Genomic DNA, 14,429 nt, shown 5'->3' with positions numbered 1-14,429 from the left:
ACCCCATAAACGTGTAAAATTATTATGTATCAATAAAAAATTAACTTAAGAAACAACTCTAGGCACCTTTCATTGTAACCTTTAACAACATTGGTATATAAAGCTTTGGGCAATTCAGTCTCATATATAGGGTCCCTGAGCTTGATTTATTATCCGGCTGTTTACAATTTGTGGTGAAACATGTATTTTATAAATTATATTTTGTTATGTTTCATCTTGGTGTATATAGACTTTAAAAGTTTTTTATGAATATAAGAGTATAATTGTGGATTGGTTGCTAGAAGATTTTGAATTTGCTGGGGTTGAATAGTTTTAATTTATGCATTATTTGGCATAAATTTGCATAATAAGTTCAAGTAGTCTAACTTCAAGTATAGAAGACAAAATTAATTAGTATGACCTGTGGGCATTTTACTTCAAACATAAAATCCAGAGCATGCACATGTAAAATGTATAATGGATTTCTCAACCAATTAATTTAATCACATTCTGGATTATGAGACATTTAAACAAACAGGAAATAGGGAAAGAGGGTTAATGTAGGTCAGGGTGAAGCCATAGAAGGGTGCTAGGGCAGGACTTATATTTTGGCTGGAAAGGGGTAATTTGTAGTATAATTTTCTCAGGGCTTAATATCACCAGTAAATTCCACAGTGTAGTTCCTATTACCTGAATTTGTCAAAGCTTCCTCATTGTTTTAGTCTGCTCTGGCTGCCATAACAAAATACTATACACTGGGTGGCTTAAATAACAGACATTTATTTCTCACAGATCTGGAGGCTGGAAGTCCAAACTCAGGATGCCGGCATGGTTGGGTCTGGTGCGGGTTCTCTTTCTTGCTTACAGATGGCTGCCTTCTTGCTATGTCCTCAAATTTGTGTGTATTAGTCCAGGTTCTCTAGAGAAATAGAACCAGCTGGATATGTAGATATGTAGATATGTAACAGGACATCTATTATGGGAATTGGTTCATGCAATTATAGTGGCCAAGAAGTCCCACAGGATACCATCTGAAAGTTGGAGGACCAGGAAAGCCAGTGGTGTAAATCAGTGCAAGCCCAAAGACCTGAGAACCAGGGGAACTGGTGGTATATCTTCCAGTCTGAGAGCCTGATAACTGGAGTGCAGGAGTGGGTTATCACTGGTGTAAGTCCTGGAAAGAGAACCAGGAGCCATGATGTCAGAGGGCAGGAGAAGATGGATGTCCGAACTCAAGAAGAAAGAATTCACTTTTATTCCACCTTTTTGTTCTGTCCAGGCCCCAAACAGATTGGATGACATGATGACACTTGCCCACATTGACAAGGGTGGGTCTTCTTTACTCACTCCACTGATACAAATGCTAATCTCTTCTGGAAACACTCTCACAGACACAGCCAGAAATTGTGTTTTACCAGCTATCTGAGTGTCCCTTAGCCAAGTCAAGTTGACACATAAAATTAATCATCACAGTGTGTATATACAATACAAAGGTTTAAATATTAGTAGTAAAATAGGCACCGGTGTACCCGCCACTTAGATTAAGAAATAGAACAGGTACCACCCCTCATTGTTGTACCGGGATAGCTACTTTACTCGTATTTGCTATTCTCTTGATAGGTATATATTTACCACCAACGTATGCATCCCTAAACCAGATATTGAGTGGTTTTGAAAAACTAAGTAGCAAATCTAAATCCCCCTGTGTAAAGAAAAGGTGATGCTTTCACTTTTAGCTTAAGTTTCCCAAGAAAGCTGAAAAGAGTCTCTAGTTCATTGTCGGGCTTCAGTTTTTCTGAGAGTGCACATGGACTCATTCTAAGAGAACTTAGTGGGCAAGGTAATGACTGACTCCTGGGCAGTCCTTGGCAGGTGTTCAGTTGAGTTCTAGCTATCAAATGAATATATTATCACAGGGAATAGGCTTCTTTGAATTTTTCTGCTTCACTATGATCCAACTCTTGCTGTCAGGAATAGGTTCAGACAGAGCATGTCAGGGGGTGATATAGTGTCAATATATTTTATATAACACTCATTCTTATTGCAAATACAACTTTATTGGGGCAGATAACCCAGTAGCTTCTTGATAGATCATGGGTCCTTCATTCAACTCTTGCACTTGTTTGATTGTTTGGGTTATCTGTAAAAGTCTTAGAACTTTGAAGGTCTTGTTTCTTTGTCTTCCTTGCTGTATGGTTGCCTTTGAGAAGTTCAAAAACATTCCAAATTTTAATCCTTTGTATATAATCTGGTTTTTCCTTTCTATAAGCTTGTAGATTCTTCCCTTTGTCCCCAGTACTCTTCAATTTCAAAACAAGATGATGTTATATTGTTCTATAGTTATTGTGCTTGGCATTTGGTGAATCATTTCAGTTTGGAAACTAATGTTTTAGGAAATATTCTTCATTTTGTTTTTTATATTTATTCTCTATTTTCTTTTGTTTTTTGAAACTCCTATTATGGGGATGTTTTTTGAAACTCCTCTTATTGGGACCTCCTGGACTAGGTTTCTAATTTTTTTAGTTTTTTTTCTCCTACTTTCTATCTTTTTATTTTTGCTCTACTTTTTTAGAGATTTTCTCAACTTTATCTTTTAACTTTTCTAATGAGGTCTCTATTTTATCAAATTTTTATTTTCAAAGGGTTTTGTACTCTTTTATTCTCTGAATGAGGTTCCTCTTTTTTTCCTTCATATTCTTTATATCATTTAATATTATAATTTTTCCATTTCATGCGTGGACCATTTTCTCTCAACTCTCTGAGGATATTAAAGATATCATGTTTAAAGTGTTTTTCTCTGCACAAGTTCATTTTCTATTTTAAAAAAACTTTTAGATTCAGAGGTATATGTGCAGGTTTATTATACAGGTAAATTTTGTGTCACAGGTGTTTAGTGTGCAGATTATTTCACCACCTAAGTAATAAGCATAGTACCAGATAGGCAGTTTTTTGATTCTCACATTCCTTCTCTCTACCATCAAGGAGGCCCTGGTGTCTAGTGTTCCCTTCTTTGTGTCCACGGGTACACAAAGGTGGGGAATATTTATGTCCTACTTATAAGTGAGAATATGTGATATTTATTAAATAGATTTCTGTTCCTGAATTAGTTCCCTTAGGGTAATGGCCTCCAGCTCCATCCATGTTGCTGCAAAGGACGTGATCGCATTTTTTTTAAATGGCTATGTAGTATTGCATGGTGTATATGTCCCACATTTTCTTTATCCACTCTACCCTTGATGGGCATTTAGATTGATTCCATGTCTTTGCTATTGTGAATAGTGCTGCAGTGAACATACACGTGCATGTGTCTTTATGTTAGAGTGATTTATGTTCCTTTAGGTATATACCCAATAGTGAGATTGCTGGGTCAAGTGCTACTTCTGTTTGAGTTCTTAGAGTAATTGCCAAACTGCTTTCCACAATGGCTGCAATAATTTACATTCCCATTAGCAGTGTATAAGCACTCCCTTTTCTCCACAACCTCACCAGCATCTGTCATGTTTTGACTTTTTAATGATAGCGATTTGACTGGTGTGAGATGGCATCTCATTGTGGTTTTGACTTGCATTTCTCTAATGATCAGTGATGTTGAAATTTTTTTTCTATGATTGATTGCTGGATATATGTCTTCTTTTGAAATATGTCTGTTCATGTCTTTTGCCCACTTTTTTTTTTGTAAATTTGTTTAAGTTCTTTATAGGTGCTGGATATTACACCTTTGTCAGATGCATTATTTGCAAATATTTTCTTCCATTCTGTAGGTTGTTTATTCTGTTGATAGTTTCTTTTGCTGTGCAGAAGCTCTTCAGTTTAATTAGGTCTTATTTGTCAGTTTTTGTTGTTTTTGTTGTTGTTCCAGTGGCATTTGGCATCTTTGTCATGAAAACTTCGCCAAGTCTTATGTCCAGAATGATATTTCCTAGGTTATCATTCAGGGTTTTTATAGGTCTAGGTTTTACATTTAAGTCTTTAATCCATATTGAGATGATTTTTGTATATAGTATAAGGGAGGGGTCAGTTTCAGTCTCTGCATATGACTAGTCAGTTATTCCAGCACCATTTATTGAATAAGGAGTCCTCTTCCCATTACTTGTTTTTATCGACTTTGTTGAAGATCAGATGGTTGTAGGTGTGTGGCACTATTTCTGCGCTCTCTATTCTGTTTGATTTGTCTATGTGTCTGTTTTTGTACCAGTATCATGTTGTTCTGGTTACTGTAGCCTTGTAGTATAGTTTTGAGTATTGTGATGCCTCCAGCTTTTTTTTTTTTATTATAATTGCCTCGGCTATTTGGGGTTTTTTTGGTTCATATGATTTTTAAAATAGTTTGTTCTAATTCTGTGAAGAATATCATTGGTAGTTTGATAGGAATAGCATTGAGTCTGTAAATTGCTTTGGGAGGTATGGCCATTTTGGTGATATTGATTCTTCCTATCCATGAGCATGGAATGTTTTTCTATTTGTTTGTGTCATCTCTAATTTCTTTGAGCAGTGTTTTGTAATTGTCATTATAGAGATCTTTCACCTCCCTGGTTAGCTGTATTCCTAGGTATTTTATTTTATTTGTGGCTATTGTGAATAGGATTGTGTTTTTTATTTTGTGCTCAGCTTGGATGTTGTTGGTGTATAGGAATGCTACTGATTTTTTGTACATTTATTTTGTATCCTGAAACTTTGCTGAAGTTGTTTATCAGAAAAAGGAGATTTGGGGCAGAGACTCTAGGGTTTTTTATGTATACAATCTTATTGTCTGCAAACAGTCAGTTTGATTTCCTCTCTTCCTATTTGGGTGCCTTTTATTTCTTTCTCTTGCCTGATTGCTGTGGCTACAACTTCCAGTACTATGTTGAATAGAAGTGGTGAGAGTGAGCATCTTTGTCTTGTTCTGATTTTTAAGGGGAATGCCTCCAGATTTTACCCATTCAGTATGATGTTGGCTATGGGTTTATCATAGATGAGTCTTATTATTTTGAAGCATGTTCCTTCAGTGCTTAGTTTGTTGAGGGTTTTTAACATGAAGGGATGTTGAATTTTGTCAAAAGCCCTTTCTACATCTGTTGAGATGATCATGTAGTTTTTGTCTTTAGTTCTATTTATATGATGTATCACATTTATTGATTCATGTATGTTGAACCGCTTTGCATCCCAGGGATAAAGCCTACTTGACCGTGGTAGATTAGCTTTCTGATGTGTTGCTGGATTTGGTTTGCTAGTATTTTGTTGAGGATTTTTGCATTTATGTTAATGAAGGATTTTTTTTTGTTGTTGTGTCTCCACCGGGTTTTGGTATCAGGATGGTGCTGGCCTCACTGAATGAGTTAGGAATGAGCCTCTCCTCCTCAGGGTTTTCTTTCTTTCTTTTTTTTTTTTTTTGTTGAATAGTTTCAGTAGGAATCATACCAGCTCTTCTTTATACATCTGCTAGAATTTGGCTGTGAATTTGTCTAGCCCTGGGCTTTTTCTGGTTGGTAGGCTTTTTATTACTGATTCTGTTTTGGAACTCATTATTGGACTATTCAAGCATTTAATTTCTTCCCAGTTCAATCTTGAGAGGATGTGTGTTTCCAGAAATTTACCAACTTTTTCCTGTTTTTCTAGCTTGTGTGCAGAGAGGTATTCACAGTAGTCTTTAAGGGTGTTTTATATTTCTGTGGGGTCAGAATTGTCACTTCTGATTGTGTTTATTTGGATCTTCTCTCTGTTTTTCTACCATTATGTAATGCTGTTCTTTGTCTTTTTTTATCTGTGTTGGTTTAAAGTCTATTTTGTCTGAAATTATGGTAGCAACCCCTGCTTTTTTCTGTTTTCTATTTCCTTGGAAGATTTTTTGTGTGTCATTGCACGTGACCTGGGTCTCTTGAAGACAGCCTACCATTGGGTCCTGTGTCATTATCCAACTTGCCACACTGTGCCTTTGAAATGGGGCATTTAACACATCTACCTTCAAAGTTAGCATTAATGTGTGCGAATTCGATCCTGTCATTGTGTTGTTAGCTCATTATTGTGCAGATTTGTTTGTGTGATTGCTTTATAGTATCACTGGTCTGTGTATTTAGGCATGTTTTTGTAGTGGCCGGTAGTGGCCTTTCCTTTCCATATTTAGCACTCCCTTCAGGACCTCTTATAGTGCAGGTCTGGTGGTAATGAATTCTCTTAGCATTTGCTTGTCTGAAAAGGATCTTATTTCTCCTTTGCTTTTGAAGTGTAGTTTGGCTAAATATAGAATTCTTGGTTTGAAATTCTTCTCTTTAAGAATGCTGAATATAGGCCCCTAATCTCCTCTGTCTTGTAAGGTTTCTGTTCTAAGGTCAGCTGTTTGCCTGATGGGGTTTCCTTTGTAGGTGACCTGCCCCTTCTTTCTAGCTTCCTTAAACTTTCTTCCTTTCATTTCTTCCTTGGAGAATCTGTGTGTCTTGGTGATAATCTTCTTGTGAAATATTTCACAGAGTTTCTCTTCATTTCCTGAGTTTGAATGTTGGCCTCTCTACCAAGGTTGGGGAAATTCATGGATGGTATCCTGAAATGTGTTTTCCAAGTTGCTTGCTTTCTCTTTTTCTCTTTCAGGGATGCTGATAAGTCATAGACTTGGTCTCTTTAAATAATCCCATATTTCTCAGACATTTTGTTCATTCTTCCTCATTATTTTTTTCTTCATATTTGTCTGAGTTATTCTGGAGGACTGGTCTTCATACTCTGAGATTCTTACTTCAGCTGGTCAATTCTGCTATTAATAACTTGCAGTTGTATTCTGAAATTCTTGAGTTTTTCAGCTCTAGCATCTCAATTTAGTTATTTCTTAAAATGGTCATTTCATCTTTCATCTGCTGTATCATTTTATTGTATTCTTTAGAATTTTTGGATTGGGTTTTAACTTTCTCCTGAATCTCGATAATCTTCATTCCTGTCCATATTCTGATTCTATTTCTGTCATTTCAGCTATTTCAGACTGGTTAAGAACCATTGCTGGGGAACTAGTGCAGTCCTTTGGAGGTAAGAAGACTCTCTGGCTTTTTGAGTTGCCAGAGTTCTTGCGCTGGTTCTTTTTCATCTTTGTGGGCTGATTTTCCTTCAGTCTTTGAAGCTGCTATCTTTTAGATGTTTTTTTGGTTTTTGTTTGCTTTTATTTTCTTTGGTGTTGTTGGGTGTTTGATTATGGTATAAGGTGGGTTTGGTCAACTGGCTTCATTTCTGGAATATTTTAGGGGGCCAGTGCTCAGCTCAACACTCCTGAGCTGTGTGCTTTAACTCTGGTGGGCTCATTTTGGGCCCCCTGCTTTCATCTCTGGCTCCTCAGGGTTAGGAACCTGTTGCACTGATGGGCAGTGACAGCCAAAGAGCTTCACTGGGTGGTGGAAGTGAGATCTGTGCTCATTTGTACATGCCAGAAGCAGCAGCAGTGTGATGAGGTACATGCTGATCAACTGGAGTGGGGCACTGGTGGGCCAGGGGCTTCCAGCCTCCACACAGGCATTTGCAAGTGGCAGTAATAGTGGGTGCGGTGGGGCACTGGTGGGTGTGGGGCTAGTGGTCTCCATGTGTGCATTCACACTGGAGGCAGTGGCAGCATAGGGCAGGGAGTGGGGCTACTGATCTTCATTTGTGTACTGGTGCTAACAGTGGTGGTACAGCTGGGTGAATGGGGGCAGGTTGCGCTCATGCTGGCAGCAGTGGCACAGTGGGTTGTAGATACGTCCCAGCAGGGAAGGGTAGGCAAGGTCTGCTGGCACACACACACTGGCAAAATGATATGGGGGTGGCCTTGGATGAGCGCATGCCAGCAAAGCAGTACAAAGGATGCTGCAGTGGTGGGAGGGTGCAGGTGGGCTGGCGTGCCTTGGCAGGGGCCACTGTGCTGGAGCTATTTGATTGTCAGGCACAGTCTGCCAGCACAGGAGCTATTATGCATGTCCCTGGGAGACACCCCAGTTGGGCATCTGCGGCTGCGCTGCAAGCAGGAGAGGCCAGCACACAGGGGTCACTCAGGTCAGACTGGCCCTGCTCTGTTCAGGTCTGACAGTTTGCCTAAGGCTAAAGTTTCCTAGGTGAGCATGGGACGCCTTGGGGATGGGTATCCCTGGTCATGCTTCACTGCGGACATTGCTGCACCAAACCCTCTGGGCTCCACACCTCTCTAAGCAACTATCCCTTCCAGCTTAAGTTTCTGTGGGGGTCGTGTGGTCTCCTGCTGCCAGGATTCTATAAGTCCATGGTGAGAGTATGTCATTCCTTCCCTGCTCAACTCACCACTACCCCAGGGGTTACTGAGGGCCAGGAACGGATGTATGGTAGCCCCTGCAGGGTTTCCACCTTCCTCCCCCTTAAACCCAGCATCTGTGTCCTCCCTCTAGCCATTCTCAATACCTTCCTTATGAAGATCTGCTTAGAGTATGCCAGTCTTTCTGATGTCCTGGTCCCTCGATGGCAGGTGTTCCTTGTGGCTGTGTCTGTTCAGCTATCTTGCCTGGAGGATCCTGTTTATTTTGATCTTTGGCTTCTGCATTAGAAAGATTTCTCAATTTTCTGATCACTTTTGCCTTTCTCTTCATTATTAAAAGTGGGAAACATAAAAGCTGCCTGGAAGTTCTGAGCTCATGCATAAAGCTTATTGACTTCAAGCTCCAATGTGGGGGAACTGGGTGAACTGTTTCTTGGGAATGATGAATCAGTGCTGTGTTTAGACCTATGGGAGAGGTGCTTCAGCTTTTGATGTCCTAGATATGTCCCATTTCTGGCTTTGCCCTGCTTCATGGGATGATGTGTCTAAAGTGCTAAGGAAAAGGGCTCGTCTAGGGATTTCTCTACCCTTTTCTAGACTGTGCTTTGGATTCTTAGAATTCCTGTCCCAACAGCTCCAGACCTGCTTCTAGGATCTGCGTAGGCCTCTTTTTCTGGTCTAGTCTCACAGGAGTCATGTAGGGTGGGCATAGGACTAAGGAAGGCCCTTTGGGGCAGCAGTTTGCATGGGCTTTGGAGAAAGCTTGGGGGTGTGGTCTGTAATATCTGTATACATACGCACAAGGTCTTTCATGTTTTGAACATCCATGGAGTGGAAAGAAAAGGTCTGACTATGGACCACAAGCACTATGTTTTGTTCTAATACTCCTTGGAGTACAAGAATTATGAGTTTCAGCATCTCATTTAGGTAACTACAAAGGAATACTTATCAGGATAGGAAGATAGAACATATTTCATTTAACAGTTTTGGGAATTAGCATTAAACTTATAAATATCTAGAAATATGGAATGCAGGTCTTTATGTTCTTGCCTGGAGCCTTATAAATGTTGGTAGTGGGCCTGTTCTCATGTTAATATATTTCCTCATGGTTTTATCAGATTCCATTGAGATGAGTTTTCCAATGTTCTTCCTAGAAAGTAAGGTTCTGGCTGCCAGCTTTTGGGGAATTCAGTGTGGAAAGAAGGCTGGGGATCACTGCAGTCTTCAGATGATCAATTAATCTTCATTTTCTGTAAGGTAACTGCACCTTCCGGCAATGGGGAGTGGATATCTGGTGATCTAACATCCAGTGCTTCTATCTTAACCACCTCCTTTAACCTCAGCTCCTGAGGCACCTGGTACTGCCAGTTTGCAAGCCTTTTGAGGGTTTTGCAGTACAAATTGTTTTGGTTCATGTCTATCCCCACTAGTGGTTTAGGATTTGACTCTCTAAGGGCTCTGAGTCAGTTACCAATTTTTCATGTGCTTCAACTGTTATTTTCTCCTTATTTTTGTTCATTTCTTTTAAAAATCTATTTACTGTAGGTTAGTAGTATTTCTGGTGAGAGATTAATATGTGCGTTAAATCTGCCATCTTATTCTAGAACCCAGGTTGTTCTTTTCACTTAGTTAGAACTTGTGAATTCCATTTAATCCCTGCAATAAAAGTTCCATTATGAAGGTTGAGTATTGACTCATGCTTCCTGGACTTAAACAAAGTCTCTGCTACCAAAATAAGATGAAATGTTGAGCCCAGGGATAGTGACACTAATGCTCAGGTGATAAGTGCTCTCACTACTCCTAAGTAAAATAGAGGAAATGTCAAGGAAGCTTGGCAGTTGGTTAACAATAGTGTAGAAGGAAGGTGGAATTTTTGAAGTTTCTGCTTTCTCTTCGCCATGTAAAGGCCCAAATGGAAGTGTCAGATGACAATATTTTTCTACTACAGTTGTTTTTTTACATGGCAGAAAGAGTAGAAGTTAGTTTTTAGAAAACTGGAATATAACTTATGAAACTACTGCTAGCTAATCCTTGTAGTACTGTGCTAAATTAAAGGATAGATGATTGGATATGTCTATTTTCTGGCTAAAGATGCTCAAAAGATAGTGAAAAGAGTAAGGGAGAATACAAATTGATGTTTTGATAATTTGTTTTGTATTGAATCTTCACAAAATCCTATATGACATCTATTCTAAACACCATAGTCTTTAAACCAAGGCTCAGAAGAATTGACTAAGTAGCTAAGTTGAATAATTTGCAAGACCAAAGCAATACTGGGATTTGAACCCAGCAGTGGATGACTGCAAATCCTTTCTACTGCATATTGCTACCTTCTTGGAATAAATTTGACAGTTGTTGGTAATCATGCTATAAAATTGTGGTAGAGAATGCCCTTTTTTTCTTTCTTTTCTCCTCGCAATTAACAGCTAAGTATTGCTCTATCAAAAGCAGTTACTCTTACTTTGTTCCTTGAAGAACAGGCAAAGTTGTTGATTTTATACCCATATTAGAGATGAATGACATGTGTTTGAAAACTTTTTAGCTATTCCTCTTGATTCCATATCTTGAATATACAATCTCTAATTGTAGTTTAAAATGTCTGCTATGAAGTACATTGAATTTATACTTGGACCAGACTAACTCCAAACACTGATAATAGAAGGAAATCAGAGGTGTTGATGGGATTCCTGCATATGTATAAAATATATCTCCTAACTTAAGTAAATGGATAAACATTGATTAAAATCTATTTTCTGTTTTTGCACATTTAATATTAAAAGGAAATATCATTAAACAAGATTCCAATGTGGATGCTCATGTTGATTATAGCTGTATTCCTCTTCCAGATTTATTATCTATGTCAAAATTCCAACTTTTCCTCATCATTCCTCAAATATTAGAAATTCTATTCTGCTCTTATCTTGGTGGATCAACTTATTTCAGTCTTTATAGTGGGTCTAGGTGAAGATGATTCATCACTATTTTTAGGAGATCTCCTTATTGAATTTCCCTTCCATTTCCTGCAAAGATGCATGATTGCCATGCTGAAAACTTTTTGATGCTTCTGTTTATCTTTTAAAAGAAGGAGAAATATTCTTTTAGAATGATTGTTACTCCCCCAAAGATATGAGACTTACAAGTGCTCCTTATCCTCTACTGACTGCCTCTTGCTTACCTTGTTTCTTGTCTACCCTGGACAGGTGACTTGCACCTGAAAGACAGACTTTCTCTTTTGCATCCAAACAGTCGTTAAGCCCATCTTCCTCCCTCTTTTTTATACTCATTTATTGAATATCTACCATTTCTTTACTAGGCATTGGGGAAGTGAAGGTAAACAATCCACACTCACTCACAGGCTTCCATAGTTCCACAGAATCATGGATGCCTTAAAGATTTATGTATGCAAGACTTTAGAAACATAAAGGAATGGGGTGGTGGGATCGATTAGGTCTCCCTAGCAGAAACCAATCTAGGCGGTAATATTGAGATACAAACTCTATTTCTTTTTCTCTAGACCACCTTTGCTCCTCTAGCTAAAACGTCAAATGAGGCTTCATGTTTTTCAGAGAACCTAAAATCTAGCCCTTCACCCAGGCAAGAATTAGCCCCTCTTTCCTATAGTTTTCAAATGACTAAGTTAATACATTTAATATGGGCTGTGTTATACTTATCATTTTTTTGTTTATATATATGCCTTCTTTACTACTTGGAGATTCTTCAAGGTTTTTTATGCATTTTAAATGTATCTTCTTCTGTGTATTATGAATTTTTAAGGCCCTAGTACTTTGTATTTTCAGCCACATGTATGGATGATGGCTTTAAATATACACTCAATGAGTGAATGATTGTGAAAAATTCTTAGAGAACACCACTGTCTTATCATTTGCTTGCTACTTTCCAGTTGGTTAATTCAAAATTTTGAAGGTTTTATGTTAAATCATGGATTTAATAGTGTAATTGTACTTTTAAAATGAGAAATTTGTAGATTTTTTTTTTTTTAAGTTTTGGAAAGAAGACTATTTTTCAGTATTTCAGGACTGTTGTGATTCTATCTGAAGTAGGTTCTATACACTAAAGCCACTGTGTGTGTTCGACACTACCTAAGTAGGATATTTTATAAGGTGCATAACTTAGTCTTTTCTCATTGTTTTCTGAGGTCCTGCTGTTACCACTCTTACATTGGCCATCCTTAAAATTAGTTGGATTTTTAAGCTTTGCCTCTTCTAGAAGCTGTTTTTTGTTCTTTTCTTTCTAACATTTCATGCCTTTAGTTCTGATGTTGGCCACCAGGTAGCAACAGTGCCTTGAGTAGCTCAAGTCTCATAAATAGGAAACTGTTGTAGACAGACAAAAAGATGAAGTTGTCTGCATTCAGGAAGGAAGGAGTAAGTGTTCAGAATCCTCAATTTTTAATTCCCCCTGGCACTGCATCCTCATGTTGTCTGTTGCATGCAAGCATAAATTTATGCATAAGCATAAAAAATGCAAGCATAATTACCAACTGTCCACGAGCAGCCTTCCTGTTCTGCCAATCCATCGTTACTGTGACAATTCACTTCATCTCAGGGCCAGTGAAATACAATGAGATGAGGGGCAGGTGGCAAGGGGCAACATGGATCATGCTAGGAAAGTGTGTGACAACTGCAAACAAGAAGAGACTGAAATAATAAAAAAGGTATAGGGAGAAAGTACTTCTTTCTTTTTACGGACATATCTAAAAAACCCGTAATATTTATGAGATTGTTTTTTAACCATGAGAAACACATTTATGCTGATATAGAAAAATCAAATATGTTATTGTAGATTTTTCTTCTTCCTTCACCCTTAGCGATACCTCTGGGTATTCTAGTTGTGCGTGGAGACTGTGATTTGGAGACTTGCCGTATGTACATAGACCGCCTACAGGAGGTGAGTTTATTTAGCCAAATTTTTATTCTCCTCAACTTTCCATTTTTGTAAACAATTACCAGCCATATATATTTGCTTCTGAAATGATGCATTTGGAGAGGAAATGGAAATGTGGTGGCTTTGTCCTTCAAGCATACGCTGTATGTCACCCTCTCCCACTGTCTCTGTTGTTCACTCCTCAGATGGTTGAAATGGAAAAGCATTGACTACAGGGTGCTGTTGCCCTGGTGTGTTCCATAACTATAGCTTGGAACTTGTCATTTTACCAGACACATACCTGTATATTTGAGATGTTCAGAATTTCAACAGGGACTGATAAATAATGAAATAAAACAGTGATATTTAATGTTTTGTGTCTGACACTTATGTCAGAGACAGCTAGATTTTGTAAACAAAAAAATAAATAAAACTTCTATGGGAAAGAAAAATCCCTACATTTCATAGGAATTTGTCAGAACACAAAAGAATAATCTATTTTTTTTTCTCAATCTGGCCTTGCTTTAGACAAACAGAAAGGAAGTGACCCCGTATATGGCACTCCCATAAATGTGTACTGCACCAGCAAAGCCAGGAGACCCAAACTCATCATTACAATTGTTGGTTGTTTTTGCAAAAATTTGAGGGGGAGTCTTAACCATCTCCATTCCACAAATTGCAAAAAGCATATATGACGATTTCTTTATCATTTTTTTTTTGATGAAAGATGTATATTGGAGTCACTTTTCTTGGGTGTGGCCTAGAAATTTGTATTTTTAAAGCTGTTGGGTTGTCTGATACCCCTTGATAAGCAATTCTGTCCCAGACAACATGTTATACATAGGTAAATATTGCAAATAAAGTAGATACATACTGTTTAAAATCCCTCTGAGTTGTAACCACTTAGCCCTGAATATTTGATTCTGTTTCTCTTGGTAGAAATAAATTCAGGTGGGAGGCACATAGTGATGTGAAAAATTACTGATTTTGAGAAATAGATAACAAATATTGAATACTGATATGGATGAGAGAAAGATGGTCAACAAATTTTACACTTACGGCTTCATTAAGCTATTTTGACTGAGGATAGCTGCTTAAACAAGTTAAAATATATGAATTTTTAGTGACTCAGGTCCAATTCTGTTAATATGTTCCCGAACTTCTAGTATCTCATTTCCCAAAATAATGTTTGTATTTTGCTGTGGAATCTCACTCCAGAAACCTGTACTGAAAAAAATGAATCATAATTGGTGCCAAACCTTTTTACCTTTCTTGTTAAATGAACACATGTAGAGCTTTGTTAACCAGACTTCACAGTAGAATGATATTAATACAGGATTGATGAATTGAC

The 14,429-nt window shown here is 38.0% G+C and overlaps 1 protein-coding gene across 1 annotated transcript in view; it reads left to right on the top strand.

Annotated features, from left to right (window-relative positions):
* Positions 1-14,429, top strand: part of DGKI (diacylglycerol kinase iota) — a 456,754-nt gene that overhangs the window by 348,334 nt on the left and 93,991 nt on the right. Inside the window, 1 exon segment of the mRNA XM_063725794.1 lies at positions 13,023-13,102. Within this exon segment, the coding sequence (XP_063581864.1) occupies positions 13,023-13,102 (80 nt within the window).

Source organism: Pongo abelii, chromosome 6 (genome assembly GCF_028885655.2).
Source record: "Pongo abelii isolate AG06213 chromosome 6, NHGRI_mPonAbe1-v2.0_pri, whole genome shotgun sequence".
NCBI lineage: Eukaryota > Metazoa > Chordata > Mammalia > Primates > Hominidae > Pongo > Pongo abelii.
The sequence above is the reverse complement of the archived record's forward strand: the minus strand, read 5'-3'. Positions and strand labels throughout refer to the sequence as shown.